Genomic DNA, 27,400 nt, shown 5'->3' with positions numbered 1-27,400 from the left:
TGTTTCATAAGAGAAAAGCGAAAGACAGACGGACAGAGTGGGGGATTTATACCAGCACAGTGTTATCCACCTCCGAGTTTGAAATAGATGTAAAAAGCTGCCAGAGTTCTTATAGATGTTTGATGCGATACTAATCACTTTTTAAGCTTAGTTATACACTAATTACATTACTTTTTAAAATCAGCTGACACATTTTAACTTCAGACATACTTTACTGTAAGTACAAAGCAACAGAGGCTTATTTAAGTGATGGTGTGTGTCTCTCTCTTTGGTTCAGTAGGTGTTATGTCCTCTTACTCCTATTTCCAATGTGGGAGAATCATCTGCTTTAATAGGCTATCTGGTAAATGAAGAGTCCTGTGCGCTGTAAATCTGAGGCTGCTCTTAATGGCAGCAGATTAAACCAGTTATGTCCTATGGAGTGTGCACTGACAAATTTCTTTAATGAACATTTTCTTTATGGCTAGTATTATTTCAGCGTGTATAAGCACAGCTATGAAGAAGTGAAGCCTGACTACCTCCATGATTCCTCTCAGGACTGTCGTCTAACAAATTCTTTTGAAAGTTGGACAAGGTCACAAAGCTCTAAATTGGCATATAGGAATTTCGCTTAAAATATTTATATGATGTCTGCGATTCCCTTCCTTTTTCAGTAACCTTTTTACATGTGGGGACATTACCAATATCACAGACACTAATGTAGTTCTGTTTCTGTCCTTATGTCATTTCCAATTTCTTTTCACATTAAGCATAGCTTCTAAATAAAGGTGCTGTGTTTAATGTGTGATACATTTTTACATTTTGTTGTGGTGACTTATGTTCTTTAAATATAGATGGTCAGGCAAGACCTGAAACAATTAGTTGAATAATCAGTTAGTCGATTAACAGAAAATTAAATCTGAAAATGATCTTAAGATGAATCAATTAAATAATACAAATAATAAAAAGTTATTGTTAGTTGCAGCCCTACATGGGACTAAATATTGGACACACAATTTAACACATCAATTGTGAGAACTTTTGTGCAGTAAACATCTCTTCTTACATCAGGTATGAGAGTGATGGTTGGGGCCCGCCCATGCCCGTGCAGACCTATCTTCACCAGGGCATGGAGGATGAGCTGGAGGAGGAGGAGGAGAGGGTTCCCACCCCGCCCATCCGAGGGGTTGCTTCTTCCCCAGCTGCTGTGTCCTTTGGACAGCAGTCCACAGCCACCCTTACCCCTTCTCCTCGGGACGAGATGCAGCCCATGCTCCAGGCCCATTTGGATGAACTGACCAGAGCATACCAACTTGACATGGCAAAGCAGACATGGTAAACACTGCAGCATTAAAGCTGTATACAGATCTATCTGTCTATCTATCCATCCATCCTGAAAGATATCTTGTTATAGTTGATAATATATACATTGTTGTCATTTTGAAATGCTTACTGTACATTCTGCTCTGCATGTACTGCTGCCAGGATTTATTTTGGTCCTGCAGTATTCTTCTTGTCAACTGTGTGTGCAGCGGAGATAAACCCATTAATCATTTTATTTTAATGGGCCCATGCTACCACTTAGGCGACTACTGTATTTTGCTCACTCTAAGAGACACAATTTTTTACCCACCGTTGTTTATTCCCCCCCACACCCATACAGCACATTCCATTGTTGTGGTGCTCATGCAAGTCAGATGAAGGCCATGCCTCATTCTGTCGGCAACGCAGAGAGAATGAGAGACAGGCATTCATTCATAATAGGGAAGTGTGAAGGGGTTGGGGGGGGAGGGGGAGTGACAGGGAAGCCTTGTCAGGAAGGAGATGTCATGTTACCCAGTAATGGATATGTTGGTTAGAGAGCATCTTTGACAACACCAGAGGGCCAGTAATTACAACCAATTCCCACTGCAAACCGCGTCAAAGACATTGCGCTACTCAAAGAAACGTGGCTGTCAGCAGAGCGGGTTGCCACTGAGGTGACAGCCATGTGTCGACAGGCTTGGAGAGCATGCCTTTGTGCCATCCACAGCAGCAATTAGTGGGTCATTGTGTTAGCATGCAAGCAGCAACGTAGAATTTGTGGAAGAGGTCTCTAAAATTAGCTCTACACTTCCACATACATCCTTATTTCTTCACCATCCTGTGGCATAGAAACCACTGAATACACTCTTTATTCATTCCAAGATATAAACTGTATGTCGAGTCCAGTAGAGTAATATGCTGTCTCTTTCTCTCCCCAGGCACATGCAGGTCGGCTCTCTTCCTCCCCAGGCTCCAGCTCCTCCTGTGGGCTACGTGTCGAGCACAATGGTTTCTGACCTGGAGACTGACCTGCCTGATGAGGATGAGGAGGACGAGGAAGAGGATGAGGATGAAGGCTATGGAGCCAGGCATCCCCGCGGCATTGAGCACACACCAGGGTCTAGCATGGACAACCTGGACAGCTCTTTAACAGGTAAGGTTGATTCTGAATTCTGGCTATTTGGGCACTTTTTTGTTGACGTGTTTTTTAAGCATATTAATGTATTTTAATACAGCATTTGTTTGTGCTATACATATGTATGCATGTGTACAAGTAAACTGTATTATTATTTATTGTTTAAATCAAAATGACGTTCTAATTACTCTAAATGGGGAAACATTAAATTCCCATTGTTGCTACATCTTGTCTCACAGTAAATGGATCGTTGTTCATGACATGTTCTTCATCAGTGTGCTGTGCGTACATTTTTATGTGAACATGCTTACTGAGTGTCGCTCAATCACGTTTTTGAAGCACTTTTGGCAGACTCTGGGGAATTATAATTATAATTTTCAAAAAAGAGATAAGAAAGTCCATGAATTTTAAACAGGATAGTGAGAGGGAAATTAAGAGGAGGGAGAGGCAAGGCGAGCAGGGGAGAGTGACTGTGATTTAACACGCACATAGCACCAGAGCCAGTGCCACCCATACCTTCCCGAGGAGATTTGAAATACATTTCACGTGCGGCATATTCCATTGCAGACTAGAGGCACCATTTCCATTTTTACAACTCACTGAAAACTTTTACAGCCGTCTGTCAGGGGGACATATGAAGGGCAGGACATTGCAGCGGCAGAGCTTCGTTTTGGACTGCTGCTCTCATACTGACCAGGCCACACTGTCCATCTATAAACTACAGGGTAAAACTGAAGCGATATTTCTGGAAAATGTATGACATTTGGCTATCATGCAATATAGAGACAAGTCGTTATACAAAACGCTGGTGTGGTGTAACCTTGTAGCACTGTATATCTATCAGGTCTTCCAATAAAGTCTGTGGGTGTGTTCCCATCGCCTAGTAGTTCCCTGCAAAGTGGACTGCACAGGGTATTCAGCCATGTTAAGTAAGATTCCAAACCATAGGGATTAAAAATGCTAAGTTTAAAGGGAACTGTGTAGGGAAGAGCTGAACAACGGTTCATCACTTCGCCGGACGTTGACAAGCAAGATTACCCATCAGTCATAGCGCCTTGCTGGAATGACACTATACATCTTGTAAAATAATCCAATCACATTTATTCCCAAATTACATACATTGTAATTGAATATGTTTTTATTAGTATCATTTAATGTACTTTAATATATTATTTCAGTAGTGTAACATTTCCACAGTAGCAGCAACGTATCCAAGGTGTTTACGTTACCAGGGTAATGCACAGAGGACGTGATATCTACACTGGTGACGTTGCAGGATGTCCCAAATGGAGGATTTTTGTCGAGGGAAGTTCCCTTAACTGACATTCCCTAAACAGGGAGCAGGGAGTATTGCTTATGTACACTGTGGAACGAAATGCAGCTTGTGAATACTAAAAAATAATATCCATATTGGGTAATTTATGGGTGGAAAGAAACAGGGAGCGAATAGGAAATATACTGTATGTGAAGGTAGAGGAGCTGAGACAGTTGAGAGAGAAGGCATGAGAATAGAAGGGTTGACAGTGCTGCCAGTGGCAGCCCTAAGGAGTAGTTTTCCATTGGATGATGGAACAGTGGCTTTGGTTACGCTGACACATGCTACTGCTGATGTATTTAGAGGAATATAAAGCAGCAACTGGGCCCTAATCTACTGCATCTCTCCGCCACTGTATTACTCTGAAGACAGCACTACTTTTTCTTATCTCTCTGCAAGTCTCCTCGCACCCCATCGGTTTACAACACAGACACGGTCACAGCTCCAGGGTTAGCGGGAGGAAGGGAGGGAGGATAGGGGAAACTGCTGAGATTTATTGTGGCCACCATTTTGAGGCTATACAAATAGGGGAGGGTAGGAGTGAGATTCCTGTCGAGCCTCGCTTGATAGATTTGTCGTTGTTTTAATAATATGGAAATAGGTCTGTTTTCATAATGTTAAACCAAAGGCCAGTAAATCAAACATTTTCACTGATGCCCCAGAAAAAAAAGCCAGCCTTCTCCTCTGGTGGCCATTTTTCTCCAGCAGATTGTCTGCACAGGCTTTCCAATGTGTAATTCTATTCTCTGAGATAATACAACAAATTTTTTGGCAGATAAATGTAAATATTGGTGTTGTTTTGGGTATTGCAGAGCCATGTCTTGCTTGAGCCAGAGAGATACAGTGAACACAGGTGTTACCTGGCTTTTGTGTTTAGGCGTTATAGGTCGTGTAAAGCTGAGCTGTGGTAGCAGTGAGGCTGTTACGCCTACAATGAGCTGGAAGCTGGGCTGTTCTAGGCGATTACTCTCCCATAAAGCCTTGCCAGGGTTGTGAGGAGCAGGGTCACGTCTCCTGACGGCAGGTAGAGACGCCTGCTCGTCAGGGGGAATGATTTTCCTCCCTAACGACATGCAGATTAGGGTTTCCGTCAGTATAAATCAGTTTTAGTGGCAGGAGGGACCTGGGCGGGTTTTTACTGCCCCCAACTATCGCCCGTTTACTGGCCTTTCTCTAACAGTGCGTAGAGCACGGGAGGTGTCAGCCAGTGGTTTTTAGAGTGGATGGCTTGGCCCATTGCTCTCGTTCAAGACACGATAAAATGACAGACCCGTAGTGCAAACCTTTGTCTGGAGCTACAGAAAGAAATCGCACATTTCTAGGGCAAAAAGAAAACTTGATTGAATTTTTATCAAATTATGTGACAATGATCACAGTTTGATTGGACTGCTATTTCTGAGAATAGAAGTGCTCCAGAGGTTCAGCAGTAGAAAGTGGCAGTTAGTGCAACTGAAAAGTCATTCTGTGATGTGATTTGCTGAGGCAGTGTTCCTTCGCTGAGCCGGAGGAGTTGGAAGCTTCTGTGCTTTGGCTGGCACTGCCTATACTTCAATATCTGCTCTATTCTTTGTGGGAGGATTGGACCCAGTGGAATTGCTGTCTTTCTTTCTTTGAGAAAAACTCTTAAAAAAGAATTTCAAAGAAAATAGCAAGGCAAGATGGAGGGCTCGAAGTAGTTACTGCCTTGGATTTCAGGTAGTGCTATAAAAATGGGTTGTGTAAGGGGTTCTCTACTTTATGCAAGCTTATATTTTATAGAAGCTTCCATTAATCTGAGACAATTTTACTGCAATAGGAGGCACATCTGTTGCAACTTCAGCTGTTGAAGGTGCAATTCCCTGAACATCCAGTGACTGAGTAACCACTTCTTTGGCCCCGTTTTCAGCTGGTATTATGTGATTTATTATTTGAGATATATGGTTTAAGACGCAGAGACTCACAGATGGAGAAGTTGAAAAACTCTTAAATAAATAAATAGCCCACAATCATAATGCCAAGTATTATTTGACATTTTAAATGTATCATATTGTATTGTACCATCTGAGAGACAAATCTCGTATTACTGCAGCTAATATATGTGTGAGTTATGTTTATTTAAATCGCTGAACTCTGCTAACTGCCCTGGCCAAGATTATTCCAACTTTTGTATCATACTGACCTTTTAATAAATCCTGCTGCTAACTTTTGTCCCCATTGCTCCCTCTACAACCTTTACCCTCACACCTCCCCTGTTCTCTGTTCAATCACATCATTCTTGTGTTCTGTGTGAGGGAGAGATAGAGTGTGTGAGCACAGCACTTGGGTTCGTGCCACTTAAGCAAAGTCTGCCAAACCAGTCCCACTGAAAGCTGTCACATTAGCCGACTGTTCCCTGTGTTTTTGCTTGCCAAAGTGGCATATTTTTTATTGGCATGCTGGTACTTTTATATTTAAAGTGCTGGCCTAGCTTTTATGTGAAGAAAAAAATCAAAGCATGAAGAAATACTTACAGTAGCTTCTTTTAATCATATTTAAAGTAACATACTGTACATGTGTAGCATGTGTGTCTAAAACTTCAGTAGCTGTACATGGCATACCTTGATTTTGTTCAAAAATCTCTCCTTTCTTAAAGCAGCTTTTAGACAGTGGTGGCTGTGCATTTTTAAACAGGAATGAAGAACACTGTGTGCACTGCATACCACCAGGTGTTTGATTTAATACACTGTTTTGTGAGATGCTTCATCTGTGTCACCTGAGGCCGTTTTCTAGCTAACTCTGCTCTGCACAGGTGCGCTCATTGTTCTTTATCAAAAGAAGAGCAAAATGAGTTGATGCCAGTCCTGCTGTTCTACTGTGTACATTCGTGTGTGTGTGTGTGTGTGTGTGTGTGTGTGTGTGTGTGTGTGTGTGTGTGTGTGTGTGTGTGTGTGTGTGTGTGTGTGTGTGTGTGTGTGTGCGCCCGCAATATATGTCCTGAATGTGTTTGGAGTTGATGAAAGAGGACAGGCCAGAACAGAATGACTGTACAAAAGCACTCACCTGCAAGAAGAGAAATGCCCTGCAGCAAATATGAAATTAATTTAAATGGAGGAGGTTAATATTACCTCTTTTTTTATAAGATCACTCAGTACATTCATTCATCCAAATGTGGAATCATAGCACAGGTGTTCAAAATATCAGATCATATGTCCATAAGGTTATGGCCACTGAGCTCAAAAGTATGAACATGATGCGGTAGAATTTGATTGTTTTGAAGAAAGATATTCATTCACACACACATTCACACTTGCTGCAACCTGTGGTGTCCCACAGGGTCCATGGTGAATGGGTGGGGCTCAGCCTCGGAGGATGACCGTAATTTCTCCAGCCATAGGTCCAGTTTGGGTAGTTCGTCTGATGGCTCCATCTTTACCCACTGCAGCTTTGCCCAGGCCCTGGTGGCCGCTGCAGACAAGGCAGGCTACCGCCTAGAGGGCACGAGCCTCAGCAAGAGAGGTTGGTGTGTGGAGACCGGCTACACACTGCTGGACTGCAACTTCTACCAGTGGCAGATGATTTCTTCCTTTCTGCTCTGATTCTTCCTCTTGTCATCCATTGGCTGATGTTTTCCCCGATAATGTTGGCTTCATGTTGGATTTCCTCTGCTGCTTGTGGACACTGTGCCCAGGTTGTGCATGGCACCTTTTGTACATGGCTGGACTGCGGATATCTCTCTATCTCCAACTCTGATCTGGCTTTTGCACTCTGGCTTTCTTGGGTTAAATGAGTAATAACTGGGTGAAATGTTATACTTGCAACCTTTTACAGGCTTCCTCCAAAGTGCCTTCTCCTCTAATGAAAACCTTTACCTTTTAGTTTTCTAATAGGTTTTTGAATCTTGATTGATAACCTCTATACTTCTTGATGACAGCCTCAGCCTTAATGTCTTTATTAACCAGCTGGCTTGTGGTTCTGTATCCTTCTTGCAGGTAAAGGCTTGTCCCACAGGCCTCGGCCCAGCAGTCCATTCTCAACAGATGGCAGCACAGTCGGCACACACAGCTTGGGCCACCAGAGGGCCTCCAGGCCAACACGCAAACCCCGAAGCCAGGGCACAGCACCCCACCGGAGAGATGCTGGTGCAGACGGTGAGGCAGTGACTGAAAACACATTTTAAATAGTTTATGTAGAAAGTTCTCTTGAAACAGCTGTTGTTGTTTTATAAACAAGGAGTTATATCAATATGTAATTTATATTATTGGATGGAAATGTGTCTGGACATGATTCTTTAGATTCATACGAGTAAAGTACATCTAATAAGTAATTTATGGCTTTAGTTGATTCATTATGTGGGTTTCCCCTTTTGGCACAGACCTACCTCCTCCCCCTGAGCCTCCTCCCTGTCAGGGGCAGGGCCGTATCCAGGGGGCCCGCAGTGTGAGCAGCATGGTACCCCCTACAGATAGGAAGGCTTCATCTCTGGAGCGCACGCCTTTGTCAGGACCCCTGTCTGGGCTAGATGACACGAAGAGCTCCATTGACAGACAGACACGCACTTCTCTGGAACATCATCATCATCGCCAGGCTCAGGACAGGCTGGGATCCATGGACCGAGCTGAGGACGGGCGCAGGGGACACAAAACAGGTACTACAGCCATGCAAACAGGCAGACTGCTTTGTCAGGGGATCAGTAAACTTATTCAGATTCATTCTTTTACAATCCATCTGACTTGAGACAATTTCATCTGCACCAAATGTTGAACTGACAGATGCATGGACAGACCAGCGCTAGAGCCATGCTGCTAGCATGGTTACAAAACATTCACTTAAGCCAATCACATATCATGTTAGGGTGGTGCCAAGGGCGTAAATCCCAGGGGTTTCGGGGGGCCCATCTAAGGGTTGTCCCCCCCCTAGAAATATCATTGCAACAATGCTGTGTATTGTAAATAACATAATGATGTATACTTAAAATATCTGTGTAAGTAGTAAAACAATACAAACCCAAAAAAATGCTTTTTAAGTTTAGAAACATTTTGAGTCCCCCCTCCCTTGCCTCACAGTGGTTTGGTCCACTGCCTGCTGTACCTTAGGATCTGCACTAGACTCACAGTCACATCAGGTAGTGACAGGAGTGTAGTGAGTAAGCTGTTCAAGGCTGTTTTATTCACATTAACCATCGGATGAAGTTGTTCTTTTCTCAAATAGAAATGATGCTGAGTAATTAATAAATTAGTCATGACAAAATGTTTGCTATGTTAGTGTAATATAATGTAACGTTACCTAGCTTATAGCTTGCTGGATAGAAATGCACCCACTACAACTAACGTTACCACTGCGATAAGCCTAACGTTATGTGTGTGAACTGACATTAGGGTTAATATTGAAGATCTACAGTTGTGTTTTGCTGAATATGAAGTTAAGTAGCTGATCAGTTAAATATATATCCTCTGTCCCAGAAGAAACCTAATATATTTATGTGGAGGACGCAAGATCATTTCATAATTATAATATGACTGCGTGGTGAACCTATGAACCTAACTCATATTTAGACATCTGACGTTAAAGATTTGTGTTGTTGTTAAAAATGACAGAGAAAAGAAAAACAGACATAAGATCCTTTTTCAGTACACCAAAACGCCAAGTAAGTACATTAAGTCCTTATAGCAAGACAATTTGGTAACATCTTTATAAGAATGGGTGCTTATGGAAATACTAACGTCACTATGTCACAGGCAAAGGAGACAGAAAGAACTGAGGGACAGGGAGACCAGGGACAGTCAGGTGTAGAGTCTCAGGGAGACCAGGGACAGTCAGGTGGAGAGTCTCAGGGAGACCAGGGACAGTCAGGTGGAGAGTCTCAGGGAGACCAGGGACAGTCTGGTGTAGAGTCTCAGGGAGACCAGGGCCAGTCAGGTGTAGAGTCTCAGGGAGACCAGGGACAGTCAGGTATAGAGTCTCAGGTAGACCAGGGACAGTCAGGTGGAGAGTCTCAGGGAGACCAGGGACAGTCAGGTGTAGAGTCTCAGGGAGACCAGGGCCAGTCAGGTGTAGAGTCTCAGGGAGACCAGGGACAGTCAGGTATAGAGTCTCAGGTAGACCAGGGACAGTCAGGTGGAGAGTCTCAGGGAGACCAGGGACAGTCAGGTGTAGAGTCTCAGGGAGACCAGGGCCAGTCAGGTGTAGAGTCTCAGGGAGACCAGGGACAGTCAGGTATAGAGTCTCAGGTAGACCAGGGACAGTCAGGTGGAGAGTCTCAGGGACAGTCAGGTGTAGAGTCTCAGGGAGACCAGGGACAGTCAGGTGGAGAGTCTCAGGGAGACCAGGGACAGTCAGGTGGAGAGTCTCAGGGAGACCAGGGACAGTCAGGTGGAGAGTCTCAGGGAGACCAGGGACAGTCAGGTGGAGAGTCTCAGGTAAGTGTGTTGATCTCAGTTCATATTTGTGGAGGTGTGTGTCTGTCAGGGTGAGCAGATGATCTTCACCAGTGGCTCACTAATTTACATTATGATCAGCTAATTTAACAAGTGTACAAAAGTATTGTATTTCTTTTATATGGGGACACTTTTTCTAAATAAGTCATTATGTTTTAAGGTATTTTTGTGGCTTAATGGTAAACAACTTAAAAATAAATACATGGTTTTAAAGAAGAATATTTTGGTCAATTTAGTCAGCTTTTTCACTGAATCAAGAGAAACACTGAAAAGAAGGATAATGGTACAGTCTCCATGTTACACTAGTGATAGTATTAAAGCTTTCCTCTGTGTACACATGCCCTCTACGAGTATAATTGGCAGTATTATTTGTGTCCCCTTCAAAATTTGCTCTTCGGAAATTTTATGTTTATTGTCCCCCCCTACTGTTAGATCAGATTTACGCCCTTGGGTGGTGCACTCTCGGCTTTACTTAAGCACCTACCCTATTTATTTCTAAAAAAGAAGGGCTAACAAAATGATGTGTAATATATAGTACTACACCACTTTCCAACCAAACAAAATCACTTAAATTATTTTTGCTGACTTCCAACGATTCATTACGAAGGCAATAAAACCTCTAGGCTTCACATTCTAAACAAGTGGAGATGTTCCTGTTCTTGGCTGAAGTACTTGTTTTAATAAAGAGATCGCTCATCGCAAAATTGCAAGAAAACAACAAGGACACAGGAGTTTTGCTGCTGCGGTGTTTTGACAGTGAGGGATTTCTTGTGTTGAAGTTAGCTTTCATGCTGCGTTGAGACTGGGCTCCCATGAACAGATTGCACTGTCTGCCACTTGCTCTGGTTTCCAGAATTCCCCCCTCAGCCTCCCCATTGCCCCTGTAACTGTTGCCAATATCATCCTGCTCCGCTCCAAGAAAGGCAGGAGGCCCCAGCAACTGAAATGCACTCTAATCGCTTTGGCTTTCTTTTCTCACACAAACAGCAGCCACTCTAAACCCCATCTGTGTGTGTGTGCGTGCGTGCGTGCGTGTGTGTGTGTGTGAATGAGAGAGACCATTAGAGCTCTCCATGCTGTGCTGCCTGGCCTCTTTGTGCCAGGACTTTCTCAGACAGTTAATCTGAGACTGTGAGACAAAGACAGGTGCCACAATCAGCATCTTTACAAAAAATCCCATAGGTGAATTCCCTTATGTGTCAGAGTGCTGACTGATTCACAGTAGAATCCACTGAGGTCGGGGCAGACTCTGTTGCAGTCATTAGCAGAGCAGTGGGGAGCAGTTTGATGAGATTTCACGCAACGACGGAGACTGCTGAGGGTCAATGTTATGCTGCCCTGCAGCAGGGGGTGCCACAGCAGCCAGTGGTACCTGGTCGGTCGTGTTATTGTATTTACCCCATCATAAGGCTGGTAGCTGCAAGGCCATGTGTGAGGCTGAGAGTCCTCTCTGTGGCACGCCCTGGCATAGCCTGTTGGCACCGCCACTCTGCAGATGTCAGGAGGGGGTGGGGGGGTGGTTTGCAAAGTGCTCTTTGTCTCTTAATGCATCAGATGTTAGATGTGTTTCACTGCACCACTAAAAGTCATGTGTCTGTTTTTCTAACTTTCCGTATACCTTTCCATCCCTCTGTGTTTTCAGAGGACGGATGTCTGCCATACAACAAACCATCCTTTCCTTCTCCTGGTGGTCACAGCTCCTCTGGCACAGCCTCCTCCAAGGGCTCGACAGGACCACGCAAGGCCGAAGGTCCACGACAGCCACAGCAGTGGACCGCCACAGAGCACGCTGAATTCCTGGGGACCAATGGACAGGGACAGTACTCAGGAGAGTTATGTGAGTAATTCCATATTTTACAGCAGGGTTTCACAATATACGGCACTGCATGTGTAGTGACAAAAAAGAAATTGTGAAAAAAAGTCATATTGTGTAGTCCAACAGTTCGGACCATAACTGCCTCACAACTTTACTGTGACAACAAGACTCTGGGAGGTCACTGCACCTGGCTGTCACTGAGGAGTTACAGCACACAAGTTGTGTATGGATTAATCAAACAACATGTTAATGAGTGAGCTTGTTTTTTAAACTTTAGAGAAACTCAGGCTAGCCATTTTCCAGTCTTTCAGCCTTTAGCTAATTTTTGTTTAGCTTGGTACAGTATCTTTGTTAGCTGTGTATCTATCATGTACATTTGTTCAAAATAGTGACAGCTATTGTGACCTAGAGTTAAATGCCTTGTATGTGTCAGCAAACTTTGCCAATAGAGTTTGTTTTCCAATTCTGATGTATGCTAAGCTACGCTAATTAATTACCCAAAATGTTTCTTCTTTTTTCCTTTAAATAAACCTGCCACTTCTCAATTTAGATACATGTTTCTTTAATTTCCCTTGCTTCCCACAGAGTGATCTGGCTGGGATGTGAACTGGAGAAAACCCAGCCTGTCCTCGAGAGAACGACGGCCTCCTTGTTGAGGCAACAGACTTTGTCCTCATCTGTGAGTTCTCAGAGGGAAGGAGGTCAGCAGAGGGCACGGCAGAGACAAGCAGTGTCACAGAACTGTAAATGTGATGTATAGACACAGACATACTGTACATCTCACTATGTTTTCGTCCTCAAGAAAATATTTTCCACCTCCTACCTTACTGTAATTTTCTTTTTGTTAGAAAAAGGCAAGTAAAAAAAAAAAAAAAAAACATCTATACAAGAACAAATTTTCTGGTAACTGCCCTTTTGGTTCCTGTAAATATCTTCTTTAACTTGTTGTTGCATTGCTATGCAAGAATAATTCAGTTTAAGCTTTTAATTTCCATATACAGAAACAGTTGGTTTTATCTGGTTATTTGTATTATATGTGAATTGAGTGGCTGTTGTGCCATAAAATAATTGTTTTATAATCCATTGTTTGTTAATAGTTACCATTAATTATTATCATTATTATTATTAATTATTGTTTTTGCACTGCAATTTTTGGTGATAAGCACAAAAACATAGCTCCTGCTGACATGAAGAACCGGAAGAATATGTGAAGAGGAGTTCCTGTACTGTAAAGTAAAGAGAAGAAAATGATATACTAATGTACAGAGAGATATTAAAGAGTACGGCTTTGCTCATAGACAGCAACAAATAAGACACCCATTTCCATAGTTGAGACTAGTTGGGTGGAAGACATACAAGGTTCCCGAGGGTCTGAAAGGCAGATATGAGGCTGGGAGAGTTGTACACAGAGGATACTGTATTACTGTAGGTGATTGAGTTGATTATTTCATTCCTAATTAACTGACCTAAAACAATTGTTTGATATCAGAAACATTGAGTGGTCAAGGCTTTGGGCAACTGCAGCCATTGCCCTGTTTTTAGAAGAAAAACAAACTGAGTTTTTTTTATACAAGCATTTTAATTTTAGTTTTTCTGATTTACTGCCTGAATAATTATACTACACTGAGTTTACACTCCATTCAGTATAACAGCACACTAACCATAAAACAGGCAAAAGGGAGGAGGAGTCAGTGAAATCTGTCCACATGCATACTTCAGTCATAGCACTTACAGAGGCACATTAATGATTCTTCTAGAGCCTTAACTTTAGCTAAGCAGACATCACAAAGGAGTATTTCTTGGGATTAGTAGCAATGATACTCCCAAACCTGCCTAAAATACCAGTGGAGCAACATCATTTGTTTACATCTTTTATGTTTTGAATTTTTGTCTTTAGTTTCATCATTTTAATATTGTTTGCTTTTTTGAGCACTTACAGTTTTATTTGATATTATTTGTGGTACAGTGTCATCCAAGAAAACATCTCAATGACCTGTTGGGTCCAGCTTAGTGCTGTTAAAATTAGATAATCTATTAAAGCAGTTGTTGCTCTAAAGGTTGGTACTTCAGTTGCCAATACACTATGGTCAGCACAGCCGAGTGTCAGTACCTTTGAGAAGAAATGGTGTGTGTGTATGATTTACAATGTAGCTTTGAATCACTGTTTGATTCCAAACGGTGACGTGAAAACAGAGAAAAGCCTTCGTTATTAACTAGCAGTTCCCACTGCCTTCATGTCTACAGCCACAGTGTGGAGCAGAACACTTTCTGTCTGCCTGACCGCCACAAAACACACTTAATTATCTGCCGCTTTCGACTTCTCAGCCTCTGAATCTCAATTTTTTTGTCAATTCAGACAATGTTTTTTTATTGGTTGTCCTTTTTTAATGAAAAAGCTTGTTTATTTGTATGCCTTTTATGGACTACAAAACGCTGCTTACAACAATGTTTTCAATATTAATGTTCAGGATTTTTGTGGTTCAATGACTGTTTGTTTTGTCTTTTTTTGTACTGCTAATGTTGATAAAAAGGGGGTGGAAACAAAAGGCCGTCAGATGCTGTTGTACTGTTGTCGTCATGCCATCGTCATTTTATATCATCCACCCAGTGGCCAGTGTTCTGGAAATGAGGTGCAAAGAGTATCTCAGGTTATTTTACATTCTGGTGGTGTTTATGTATGTGTATATATGTGTATATATCCATACGCATCTCCACTTGATTATGCCATTCCATTTTCATTGACAAAAATATCCCTCTCATGTCTGATTCTGTCGTCCCCCTCTTTTCTTTTCTGCTGTGGATTTTGATTCTGAGTATAATGTGCTGGTTCATCCACCTTAAGACAAGATGTCAGTAAAAGAACATACCAAATTAAGATTGATATTTCTAATGTCTAATGCGTTTTAGTGTCTCTTTAATACTCATTGTTTTCTTTTAAATCACAGTGTCGTTTTGTATTTATTAAAATGATAATAAAAGTATATTGTGAAATATGCATAAAGATTCGTGGAATATAAAATGTGTTTTTTGTTCCTTTGTAAAGTTTGCTGTCAGAGCCGAGCAGCGAGGCCATAAGGAGATGATAAGCACGGTGAGCTGCCGGGTCAGTAGTCGTCCGAGTCACTCTTCGTCCTGCATGTTCAGCGCACTGCTCCTCTCATGTCAAAACTTAAGAAACTTCAAACCTTTTTTGAACACAAGGAGCAAAACGCTCACAATTTGCTTGTCGAGACAATAGAGAAAACGTCTTTTTGGAAGGATGAAAGTACTTTGGCTTTCCCTCTCTTTTATTCATTTTCTCAATATTGTTGATTCTTTGTAGCCTATCTGTGTCTTGCCTTTTTGCTATAAAAGAGGATTAAAAGTGACAAAAAGAGAAAGTTGTTGGGTGAAGTCTTTCTGTACAGTATGGATGTGAGGTGACACTCCAATCCAATGCCATTTCTACAGTACAGTACATTAGGATTTGTTTTCTCCTGTAAACCACCTTCTGTATTCACTTGCATGTCCTTGTCCAAGAAGAGAGTGAATCAAGAAAATAAACTTTTACAGTCTCATTCCCATGTCCTGTAAGATAAATCATGTTCTTTTATTTCCTTGTACCTGGATCAATATCAAATAAAATATTTTTGAAAAATGAAAATGCCTAAAATTCTGTTTGTCTTTAATAGAAAGACTTCTATACAGAGGAATGGACAAGTCCAAATTGGATGTAAAACAAGAAAGAAAAATGCCAATGAATGTCTCTTGGCTGTATTTATGTATGAATATGTAAAACAAACTTGATTTTACCAGGCAAGTCATTAAACATTTTCTTATTTACAATGGCAGCCTGACAAGTGGCAAAGTCTCTTAGGGAAAGGGAATGAGGGCTTTTTTGTGTAGTTTGTGTAGACTACTTTCTTATACTGTAGCTACAACAACATGAAAGATGGCAAGTTTGCCTGATTGTCCATAAACATGCCCCCTGTGATATCTTGATAGTGTTTGACTCAGCAACATGTGTGTAGTTATTTTGTACTGTGTATGTGTGTGTACATGTGCACTGGAGATGTGAAGCCTACTGTGTGTGTTTGTGAAAGAGCTCCTGACTCAGCTCTGCTTCTTATGTCAAACCAATCCGTACTTTGATCCTTCTAAAGGAGCAGCTTCAAACACAAATCCAAATCTCCTAAATCACTAAGACAGACAGCTTGCTTTCAAGCTCTCACAGTAAAATAACTTGTGAAAGAAATTCAAAACTGGATGTACAACAGCTTCTGTATCAGCATTTTCTGCAAATATAAATTCACAAAAACTTTTTCTCTTATATTTTTTTTCCCATCAAACATTTTCCGTATTCATATGGAACCAGTCTTTCCATACTGACCCCATGGAACAGTACACATACCACCTGTGGTGACCATACAATTGCAATGTCTGGTTATATACTCTATGGACGTTGCTATATTACTGAATTTGCGTCAGCAGTTTGCGTCTTTCATGTTAAGTGTTTTCCACTTAACATGTAAGACGCAAAGTTATCTGGAACTCGCTGGTGGCCTCAGTCTGTGTGGTTTAATACCAGTTGCTTCAGGGAATGCTGAAGTTGTTGAGGGACAACCTAATAAATGATGGTGAATCGTCTGTATGGGGAGAATGGCAGGGAGTTGTGACCTCTACTCCATTTCCTAATGGTGCCCATAGTATTATTCCTTACTGAGGCGCCCCAGTAGCCAAATGGTTACAGTGCAAACCATATGACCCTGGTTTGATTCTAACTGGGGACCTTTTGTTGCATGCTGTCCCTCTCTGCCCCCAGTGTTTCCTGTTTGCCTCTTAACTATCAACTTCTGCGGGGTGACGGATGGTGAGGGAAACTCTGCAGCATGAGCCTTAAACCCTTTGAAGTGTTTTAGCTGCAATGGCTGTCTCACAAGGCTGTGTTCTTATTGGCCATAAACGTGGGAGAACTACAAACCAATTCATTGCATAATGAGTGCTGCCACTTTATGTCAAGTGATGAAGGAAGGCCAGCCCCAGTGGGTAGTTTGCATTCCACATGATGCTACCATAGACTGTATATAAAACTGGGTGCTACCTAATCTCTCTCTTTTCAGAGATCTGTGCAACAGCCCTTCTTCTACTTGGTGTGTAGCCAGATGTTTGGTAGAACCTAGCATGAAACTTCAACCATGCACCCTGTACATTTAAACCGTGACATCAAACTATTGTTTAGGCCTGAGTTTGGGAAAATGTAATTGAACAGAAGGTTAATGTAGCCATAGTTTAAACCATTTCCCCAGAGTCAGAGCCCCCAGGTGCAGACTTCACCATTAAACAAGGAAGGCTGTAGCTAGCTAAAATTACCCCTAAAAGACAATAATATGATAATATTATTATTCATAACCGGAGCGACCTCTAGCTCACCCAATAAGAGCGTGCGCCCTATGTAGGTAGGCTGAGTCCTCTGCAGCGGCCCGGGTTCGAGTCCAACCTGCGGCCCTTTGCTGCGTGTGATCCCCCATCTCTCTCTCTCCCACCTTTCCTGTCTATCCACTGTCACTTTCAAATAAAGGGAAAAGCCCCCAAAAATAATCTTTAAAAAAATCATAACCAATATTATGTTTATAAAATCATGTCAATAATAAAGTCATGTGTGATTTACATCCTGCAGTAATCATTCAGAAAATGTCCTGGAGGAGATTATTGTATCATCCCCCCCGCCCTCAACAGATTGGTCTATTCCATCACTCCACACGGCAAACTGTCAATCACGAGCTCATTTCTTGACTAATGAGACCGTTTCCGGGATTTGCGCCTCAGTTTGAAGCAAATAGTCAGAAAGTAGCCTAGGCAACTGTCCAAAAGTTACATGTTGTTATCCTGTAGTATTTCAAAGCGAAAATGTAGGCCTATAAAGTATTAGTAGAGGTGCAAAACACAACGTGTGTGAAGAGCACTACTCCGTGTTCATATCATCACTTCCAACACAGAGGTCGGGCCGGGGATTATGCCCAGGGCTTGTTGAGGGAGGAACATATGGGTTATGGTAAGACAGCTCACTATGTTACTGTAGCCTATCCCATATTTTTTATGGCTAGTCTAATGACAAAAGCAACCGTTTGCCAGGCTCTGTGATTATCGCGCTGGTCAATATGAGCTGTTTGTTGGGTCATTTACAGTGAGGTGACAGCTGGAGGTGGCTGATGAAAACCTTGAGAGACTCGTATGTCTGAGGGATGGCATCATGTCCCCCGGCTTGTTACTGGAGGCGTTGACATAGTGTGGTAGGCTATAGGGCTGCACGATATGAGGAAAATATGCAATATCGTTGAGTACCACGATAACGATATTACATGCGATAAATAAACAGATATTAAAGTATACTCAGTTCTGCATTTCTGTTGCTTTCAGTATTCTTCTAAAATACAACAAAGTGCTTGTTGATTTTGAAACAAACGAAAGGAAATCCTTTCTAATATTCTTTTATTGAACAAATTGAGCATTGGATTAAACATAAAAGGCACCACTAAAAAAAGAACAGCAGTAACATTTTAAAAATCAAATTTCAACTGCTATGTTGTGTCATCACGATATGTTGCAGCCTTTCGCAATACGTATATATTGCGCCAGTTGATATCGCGTAGACGATTAAAAAAACGATATATTGTGCAGCCCTAGTATGTGTGAAACGTTGCTTACACTGTATAGCCTACATGGCATGTACTCCTATCTAATATTCTGACTTTTGGTACTAGACATCTGTCATATGGCTAGTGTCTGGCATACTTTCCTGGCAAATTGTTAGAATGTAATATAGTTGATCAGATCAGTACTGAGGATGTGGGGGCTCTGAGTTCTTCATCTGTGCTGTACCTCCGTGGTCTGCAGGGGGAACAGATCATTTGTCACTTCCTGTGAGAACTAACTTCTTGGTGTAGTTCAGGTTAGTGTCATGCTACTAGCTGAAATGCCATATGTTGTGAAGAACCCCTGGACTGGACCATCAGTCTTTCAACATGTCTTGTCACAGAAATGGTGTGGGAATATTGATGTAACAAAGTTATTTATTTTAGTTCCTGCAAAGTGTGTTATTCCTGAATGCTGAAAATATCCCCATATAAGATATGAATGTGGTTTTTCTGCCTTGGCTTGGATGCATGCATATCTTTGAATCCAATGAATGAAACCACAGGTTGTTTGTGTTTGTCCCCAGGTCCCACGGGGTCAGTCCTCACACACATAGTATATGGGTGTGTATAAGATCAACCACTTTGGTTTGGTCTAACATATCTCATGAACATTTGCTCCAACTTTCAGTTCCGACTCATTGTAAACCTGGGCATTTTTTAATGTCCTACATTTGTGTTTTGGACACTGGCAAAAGATGGATGTCATTGTCTGTAAAACTTGTGGTGGCATTAAGTGTCATTCCCCCCCCGATGATTGATCAAGATTTAAAGGTTACTCATTCTTCTTAAATCTATCAAACAAGAGAATCTGTTGGCATTAATGAATAATGACACATGTAAAGCTGAGCAAATTAAGCACAGTTTTAACATTCTACTTTTTGATAAATGTCAGCCATTACTCACTTTAGTTTTCTATGTTGTGGCTCTCATCTTGTAGTCCTTTCTCCCTTAAGCTGTGTTATTCTTGGCTCTCCTACATCTCCATCCATTTTTTTAGCCTCTACCCCCTTCCCTCAAGAGGCTTTGCCTTTTTTGCCAGGCCGTCATTGTAAATAATAATTTGTACTTAATGACTCACCTCGTTAAATAAACAAAAACAATCTGTAGAACATGCCAATTTCTCCCTAACCCCTGACCTTATTTTTGAACCAAGGCTGGCCTTTTGGGGCGTATTAGTCCGGGGTAGTTTATTTCTATACTTGTTCATCAATCGGAGTATTTGAACTGATGCAGTGCAGTGGACAGCATGCTCTGGAGTTTTTCCTTACTGTGCTCATGTCTAAATTAAAAAAAAATAGCTTCCTGTTCAGCTGTAATTACAGTTGTTTACTTTAGTGTCAGGTTTAATTTGAGTGGATTTTATTATTTTGAATACAAGGTTATGCTGCACCCAGTGATGATCTTCTCTTACCTTCCTTTGCTGCTGTCACGGTTAGCCTATACTTTACCTGTTTGGAGTGTTTGTCATGCACATGTGCACGTTAAAGCCCTGTTAGAAACTATTATTCACATGGCAAAGAAATGATGTTTCTCCGACAGAAATCTAGCTGTTAAAAGCTGTTTCTCTTAATCCATTACCCTGATTATGAAAGATTTTCTTACATGACATGTGTAATTAATCAAAATTGTAATCGCAATTACGATTTTGGTTTCTATTGATCACAAAAACAGATTAATCGGAAATTACATTTTGCGAGTAAACTCTTCTTTTGTCCTGTGATTTGAATGGAAAAAAAAGGTCAAACGGCAAAAGTATGAAGGGAAATATCACAGTTCAAGTTGTTTTCACTGTTGATTTGTTTAAATGTTTCACTGCTTAAGTTTAATAAATGCAACATCTTTGCAAAAGACAATGAGTAATCGTGTTAAATGATGGTGACCAAAATAATCGTGATTATGATTTTTTTCCATAATCGAGCAGCCCTAACATGACGTTTAGGAAACTCAATACTGTTGAGGAAGAACCTTTTTTGTTTTGGAATTGGCGGTCCATTTATGCATAGGCTAACATTTAAAACACAGCGTCAAAGAATAATGTTGCGTGAATAACTCATTTTCATGATATTCATGATTACATGGTTGGGAGGTTTTTGTTTTCATATTCATAGGAACGGTTCAGGGAACTATTCTGACCCTTTAAACGAACCCATCAGTGCAGACTCGGCAGGACCTGCTTCCATTTCACACCTCTTCTCTTCCTGTGCCTGGGGGGTTGGACGAGTAATGACTCCACTCCTTGCCAACAAAGCAACTTTCCCTCTCCGCTTCCATCTTTTATTTCCAACTGTTTACCAGTGTGCACTCTTCCACCTCTTCTTCATTTCTCACCTCCGCTAGAATATGCAGCAGATATGCAGTTTGTGAATGATGTACCTGTTCCTCTGCATACTCCCAGAAGCCTGCGCTTTCATACGGCTGTGTAATTGTTGCATCAGACAGTTGGTGGACACGGTCTGTGGAGAGAGCAAAAACTGGTTAGCCAGGCAGAAGAAAATAAGCTTTGCTCAGCAAATAGACACTGCAGTAAAATACAAGTTATCAGGCTGTGAGTGAGGATGCATGCGTGTGTGCTTTAATGTCTGTACCAGTGTCTTTGCACTGAGAAAAGGAGCTGCGGTGTATGTGCTTGCATATATCTGTGTGTGTGTATGTGTGTGTGTGTGTGTGGATTGATGAAAGGAAGCATCTACCGCCCGTGCTGCAGGATCCCCCCCCCCCCCCCCCTTCTTCCTGCTTCTTCTCCCCTTTGTCTCTGGACTGGTGACAATGAGTTGAGGTGAGAGGGCAGCAGTACCAATGCAACACCATTCATCACACATGTCAAACAGCTAGACCAGCTGCTGGGGACAAGCGGCAAAAAAATTAGCATTTCATCTCTCTCTCTCTCTCTCTCTCTCTCTCTCTCTCTCTCTCTCTCTCTCTCTCTCTCTCTCTTTCAGCCTTTATGTCTCTATATATTTCCGTCATTGCTTCACATTTGATAAATGACTCCAGAAGCCACATACTTTTCCACCTGTTTGAATTAAAACATGGTGTTATTGACCATCACTTTCCATATATTGAGCTTTGTGTCACAAAACTAGTCTGGGGCTGGGCACAGCTCTTCTTTAAAAGGACTACTACTGTGCTGCTGAGGCCTTAATGACAGTTTGGGGGAATGATATTGACCATGTTACTGCTTAACGTTGAGAATAGTAGATTCGCCAGGCCAAAGTGGACAATCTCTGCCTTTATTAGGGCTTCTAAAAACAATTATTTTCATTGTTGTTTAATCAGACAATTATATTCTCGTTTAACTGTAATGTTAATCCTTTTCTTTGAGCCCAAGATGATGATTTTGAATGTTATGTCCAGCCAACAGCCTATAACCCAATCATTTTACAGTGATATTAAACCAACACAAGCAGTAAATTGTCACATTGGAGAAACAGGAACCTGCGAATGTTTGAAAAACTGAAAAATGACTTAAACAACTGCTGATTAATTTTCTGTCAATCTATTAATCGACTTATCGTTTCAGCGCTAATCTTTTCTTACCTAAATATTCAGCTTGGGTACAGATGCTGTGTATTCTCCACCCTATGTAGAAGCAGCTATGCATTCTAAAAACAAAAAAAAACTAGGTACTTGGCCTAAATACATTAGCTATTGGTCATTTAACATGCTCTTTATTAAAAAGTAACTTGTGGAGTGATTCTATGTTAACCATCAACCAACAAGAAAAGCAATCCTATGTGAAGACAGAATCTGCTCTATATGCATGTAAACGCCACCAGAAGCAGAATTTTACACATCAAGTCTATTTCTTTCTTTTTTATGTGTATAACTAGTGTGTGTTGGGCTCTGATCTCTTCCAAAGCACTGATGGCCTGCAACTCAATACTGTGCCTGCCTTGAACCCTTTGTGTGTAGACACACCTCAAGCAGTCAAATCATTTTGCACCTGCCGTTCATAGATGCATAGATGTTTTTTTTCTTCTTTCGCTTTGGAGCCTTGTTACTTGTTTGCTGTTGCTTTTTGAACTTGCATACCAGAGTGCTGATTACTAAACCTCTTTGTCAGTTGACAAGTGCTGCTATTTGGAGATCAACCTAATTGGAACTTTGGAGGAGTGTTTGTAATTCTGGTTTAATTTTTTTAATTTTTTAGTTTGTTTGCAAGTTTTTTATGACATGAGATGTTTCTGTCTATCTAGATGGATGGATATGGGTAAATGGGGGTATTACGTTTCACCTTGCAGTCTTTTTAAAAGGGACTGTTCATACAAGCTGAGAGCAGGGATGTCCATGAAAGCAGAGAGATTTTGTTCAAGGGAAAAGAAAACTGTTCGCAGAAATAAACAGTAATTGACTGCCATGTATTGTAATGGCTTCCTTTTTGAAGGTAAAAGCTGTTGAAAAGAACACTGTATGCGTGTTTTTACTTAGACTCTATTCAAAGTGTGTGTGTGTGTGTGTGTGTGTGTGTGTGTATGTGTGTCACACATTGCTACTAGTTTTACAACTGTATTAATCCCACAAGGGGCAATTAGTTAAGAGCAGCTAGAGACAACACACACATACAGTACATAATGGCACACTAGGCCTACAACCTAGAGAGTAGATAAATAATAATCAAAATAGATTTTATCCATTTAAAAGTCGAATTGCAGAAGGGATAAAAGAATTAGAGCGGTGATTAGTTATAAAAGCAGGTGAAATCTAACAACGTCTTTGTTTTCATCTAAAGTACACTTGTCAAATACTGACAGCATGTAGCAGTCTATCTGAGTACATTCTGTTCCTGTGGGCTTTAAACATGCAATTGGCTGCTAGTGGGATGGTTTGATGAACAATCTCTTAATCAAAGCTTAATTGTTTAGCATGATCCTGAGTGACCTGCTTAATGGAACCCCCCCCTTGATTAATGATGTGTGTTAACGAACACAGTGGGAGACACCCCAAAACCTTGTCTGACTCTCGTTAATTAAAGGCTGGGTCCAACAGTATCAGGTACTGGATTATGCAGTGTAATGTCATGGAAATAAAAACGGAAAGCCTCAAGTTTACTAATGTTTATCTTGCAGCTGTGTGACAGTACTGTTGTATTAGATATTTGTTAACATTACATTATCTTCACTTGATTTTTGGTGAGATTTTTGGATATTCTGTAAATCGCAAGAAGCAAGAGATTTTTGTTTATATGATTATATATGTCATATATACAAGAGAATGAAAGGCCACATACAATAAAAAGATGAATTCAGAAATGTTTTCTCTGACTGTGAGCCCAAACTACACGTGTCCCTATGCATGCCTACAAAAAAGAAGCATTTCTAAACCCACGCTCTGCCTTCTGCTTGAAAACCACACCGAAGAAAAAAGAAGCAGCTTTGACAAGGCCAGCTTTTGTCTCTGCTTGTATAAAGTGGGGCGGATATATGCAAAACTATCCCTTTCTGCCACACACATGGATAAAGACTGAGATATACATCTTTAAAGCCGAGCTTTTATGGGAGCTTGCTAATATTTTTCACACAGTAGCACTTACAAATGTGTGATGGGCATTGGGCAGAGCTTTGCAGATAGAAGTCTTTACCAAGGACTTGCACAGAACCTCTGCCCTCCCTTTGAATGTTACAAGGCTGTGGCTGTTTTCAGTCACACTGCTGAATAATACATTATTTATGTTTTAATAAAATAAATTTTACACTTCAGAATAAAAGTAATCCAATCAAAGCTCTTAGTTCAGTTCAATTTTATTTATATAGCACGTTTAAAAACCACCATAGTTGACCAAAGTGCTTAACAAGGTCCAAAAATCAAAGAGATAATATACACAAACAATACACAATATACAATACAAAATAACCAACAGTAGAAAAAGGTCAAGATATCAAAGCTCAACTTGAATTGAGTAATGGGTCTTAAGCAAGGATTTGAACGTTTCAGTGGTCCGAGCTGTTCTTACATGAATAGGTAGACTAATCCACAGGTTTGGAGCAGCCAATGAAAAGGCTCGCTCACCTTTGTTTTTTTTAACATGGATCTGGGCATATGGAGGAGCATCTGATTGGAAGACCTCAGTCCTTTGACAGGTGTGTGGACATGTAAGAGCTCCGATAAATACATTTAAGATTTTAAAAACAATTAATACAATTTTAAATTCAATCCTGAAACAAACAGGAAGCCAGTGGAGCGTGGCCAAAACCGGTGTAATGTGGTCACGCTTTTTGGTCCCGGTTAAAAGTCGAGCTGCTGCGTTCTGGACCAACTGTAACCGACGAAGGGATGACTGATCCAATCCAACATACAAAGAGTTACAGTAGTCTAATCGAGACGTAATAAATGCATGTATGACTCTTTCACAGTCTGTGTGTAACAGGTAGGGCTTGACCTTAGCCAAAAGTCTCAGCTGGAAGAAACTGGTTTTAACAACAGAACTAATCTGGTTGTCAAATGTAAAAGCACTGTCAAAAATCACACCCAGATTCTTGGTAAAAGGTGGACTATGGGAACCTAAAGTACCAAGAGCATCTACACAGGCACTAAAATGTGCAGCATGACCAAACGCAACAATTTCAGTCTTATTATCATTGCGACAGACTTAGATTGTGCTGCACACATTATTGAATAATAATTTGCTAGATGTTCATTCCATGTAGGGATGTAACGATTACCGGTGTAACGGTAAACCACGGTAAAAATGTTGACGATTACAATTACCCTTTTCATTTAAAATGTCCTTATTATCGCGGTGGATTACCACGGTGTGGAAACCTGTGTTTAACTCTTCCCAGCTTCATCCGAGGCTCCTGAAGTTGCCGCGCAGCCGCACTGCGTAGCCTCCAACATGTGTTTCTTTCTTTCTTGAAGTTGGAATCATGTCGAAAGCAGGAGATGACAGCACTCGGGACATTTATCAGACTTGTAAAAAAGCCCATAGTTACGATAGTAACACGTGCTCTCTCTCCTGAGATGATTAACCAATCAGTGACGAGAGTCATCGCTTTGATCTCCTGCCAATCACGCGCCCTCAGACAGGAGAACGGTACAGAATGTAGCAACATGTTAACGGACTTTTTTCTTTTTAATTCTTGTTGAAGTGAAGTGGTTAGCCCAGAACGTACGTTAAAACTATTCTGTAGCTAACTGTCTTGGGTTTTACTGCCTCGCTATCTGTGGAAACGTTAACTACGTTTATTCATATTTCAATAAGTGTTCTGCTACGATGTGGATACACTTAGCCGTTAGTGTGGGTACACTTATTGCTGTTGCTGTGTTTCTTATTGCATAGCTGATAGATGTGCAGATTGTTTAATATTACTTGTGCAGCCACGTGTTGATATTCAGGTTGTATTTGCTAGCGAGGTGCAATCTCCAGTAAACAGACTAGCCTGTGGAGCCATGTGCTCAGCTATTAAAGGTGTATTACACTGTTTGTTCCGTTATGGATATGTTATAGATGTGGCTTATTCTCAGTTTGTGTTACTGAGCAATAATATGTTACATTTATGTTAATTATTACAGAGAAATGAATGTAATTCTTAGTATTGTTTCTTGTTATATGCTGGTGGCTATAACATTTAGTTTTGGTAAATAATGTTCATAGTAAGTCAGATGCTTATTAATGTGCATTATTATTTGCTTATATTTCAGAACCACGTCCAACTTCACATGTAACGTCAAATACAACATCATAGTTAACTTCATGTTGGAGTTGTAAATAAATGTTCCTGGATCTCAAAGTCAGACATTTCTGGTTCCAGTTCTTCCCAGACCCCCTACAGCGGGCCGGTGTTTCAGCAGCCAGTTATATTTTTGTAATATAATAAACACTGTTACACTTTTTGAAACTATTTCAGCCTGTGTAGGTCTATCAGTGCTTTCTGAACATATTGAACACACTTTTAAAAATACTGCGATAATACTGAAAACCGTGATACTTTTGGCCACTATAACCGGACCGAGGTTACATTTTCATCCCTAATTCCATGTGACAGTACTTATTATCTGTATGCTTTTTGTATAACATTTCATGAGCTTGATTTACTGCTGTACCATGTAAAACAGAGCACATTGGTGACGAGGAAACCTTGGTCTTTTCTTGGGGATAACGTTCTCTCTTCTTCACTTGCTTCATGTGTCCAACGAGGACAACAGTCGGCCTCGAAGCATTGAATGTCGTCACTCTTTGAGGCATAATCAGTTAATCACCCCAAGACGGGCAAGGTCACTGTCGTCACGCTGGCAGACTTCTTATCTTCTCCAGCTCAGGCCGCAAAGGAGGCAGGAGAGGGCTGGAGAGGCAGAGGAGGAAGGGATAGTGTAGGAGATTATGTTAGGGATATTTTATATTACCCTGCATCTATAATCTGTTTTGGGTCCCTTGAGGTAAATGCCAACTTTGCTTAATCTATTAAAAAAGACTGTATCATACATATTATATAGGTAGCAAAACCTGAGCACGGTTTGAACGCTCTCCTAGATCTGCAGGTCCTTGGGGTTTTTGATGAGGCTAAAGATACCTGCACACCGCTACCTTCTCCAAATTCCTCTTCAACTCCTTTCTCCACTCATTACTTCGGTCACGGACAATAGCAGATGGCGCAGCTGCCGGTTTAATTGTCTTTATTACCGAGGCATCTGCTTTCTGCTTTTTTTCATCCAGAACACCATGGCATCATGCAGGCAGTCAAGGCCATGTTTGAGAAATTAGAAAGTAAACATTAACAAAACAAAAAAAAAAACACGGTTTCTCTGTCAGATTGGAGCAGTGCTCGAATTATCTTTTTGTCTTTAAGG

The 27,400-nt window shown here is 41.1% G+C and overlaps 1 protein-coding gene across 1 annotated transcript in view; it reads left to right on the top strand.

Annotated features, from left to right (window-relative positions):
* Nucleotides 1-14,947, top strand: part of robo2 (roundabout, axon guidance receptor, homolog 2 (Drosophila)) — a 164,900-nt gene extending 149,953 nt beyond the window's left edge. The window contains exons 24-30 of the mRNA XM_078245603.1: nucleotides 1,051-1,314; nucleotides 2,223-2,437; nucleotides 7,026-7,208; nucleotides 7,682-7,840; nucleotides 8,065-8,337; nucleotides 11,769-11,963; nucleotides 12,528-14,947. Coding sequence (XP_078101729.1) covers nucleotides 1,051-1,314; nucleotides 2,223-2,437; nucleotides 7,026-7,208; nucleotides 7,682-7,840; nucleotides 8,065-8,337; nucleotides 11,769-11,963; nucleotides 12,528-12,529 — 1,291 coding nt within the window. The 3' untranslated portion in view covers nucleotides 12,530-14,947. The remainder of the gene's footprint in view (nucleotides 1-1,050; nucleotides 1,315-2,222; nucleotides 2,438-7,025; nucleotides 7,209-7,681; nucleotides 7,841-8,064; nucleotides 8,338-11,768; nucleotides 11,964-12,527) is intronic.
* Nucleotides 14,948-27,400: the final 12,453 nt, after the last annotated feature.

Source organism: Sander vitreus, chromosome 3 (genome assembly GCF_031162955.1).
Source record: "Sander vitreus isolate 19-12246 chromosome 3, sanVit1, whole genome shotgun sequence".
Classification (NCBI taxonomy): domain Eukaryota; kingdom Metazoa; phylum Chordata; class Actinopteri; order Perciformes; family Percidae; genus Sander; species Sander vitreus.
The sequence above is the reverse complement of the archived record's forward strand: the minus strand, read 5'-3'. Positions and strand labels throughout refer to the sequence as shown.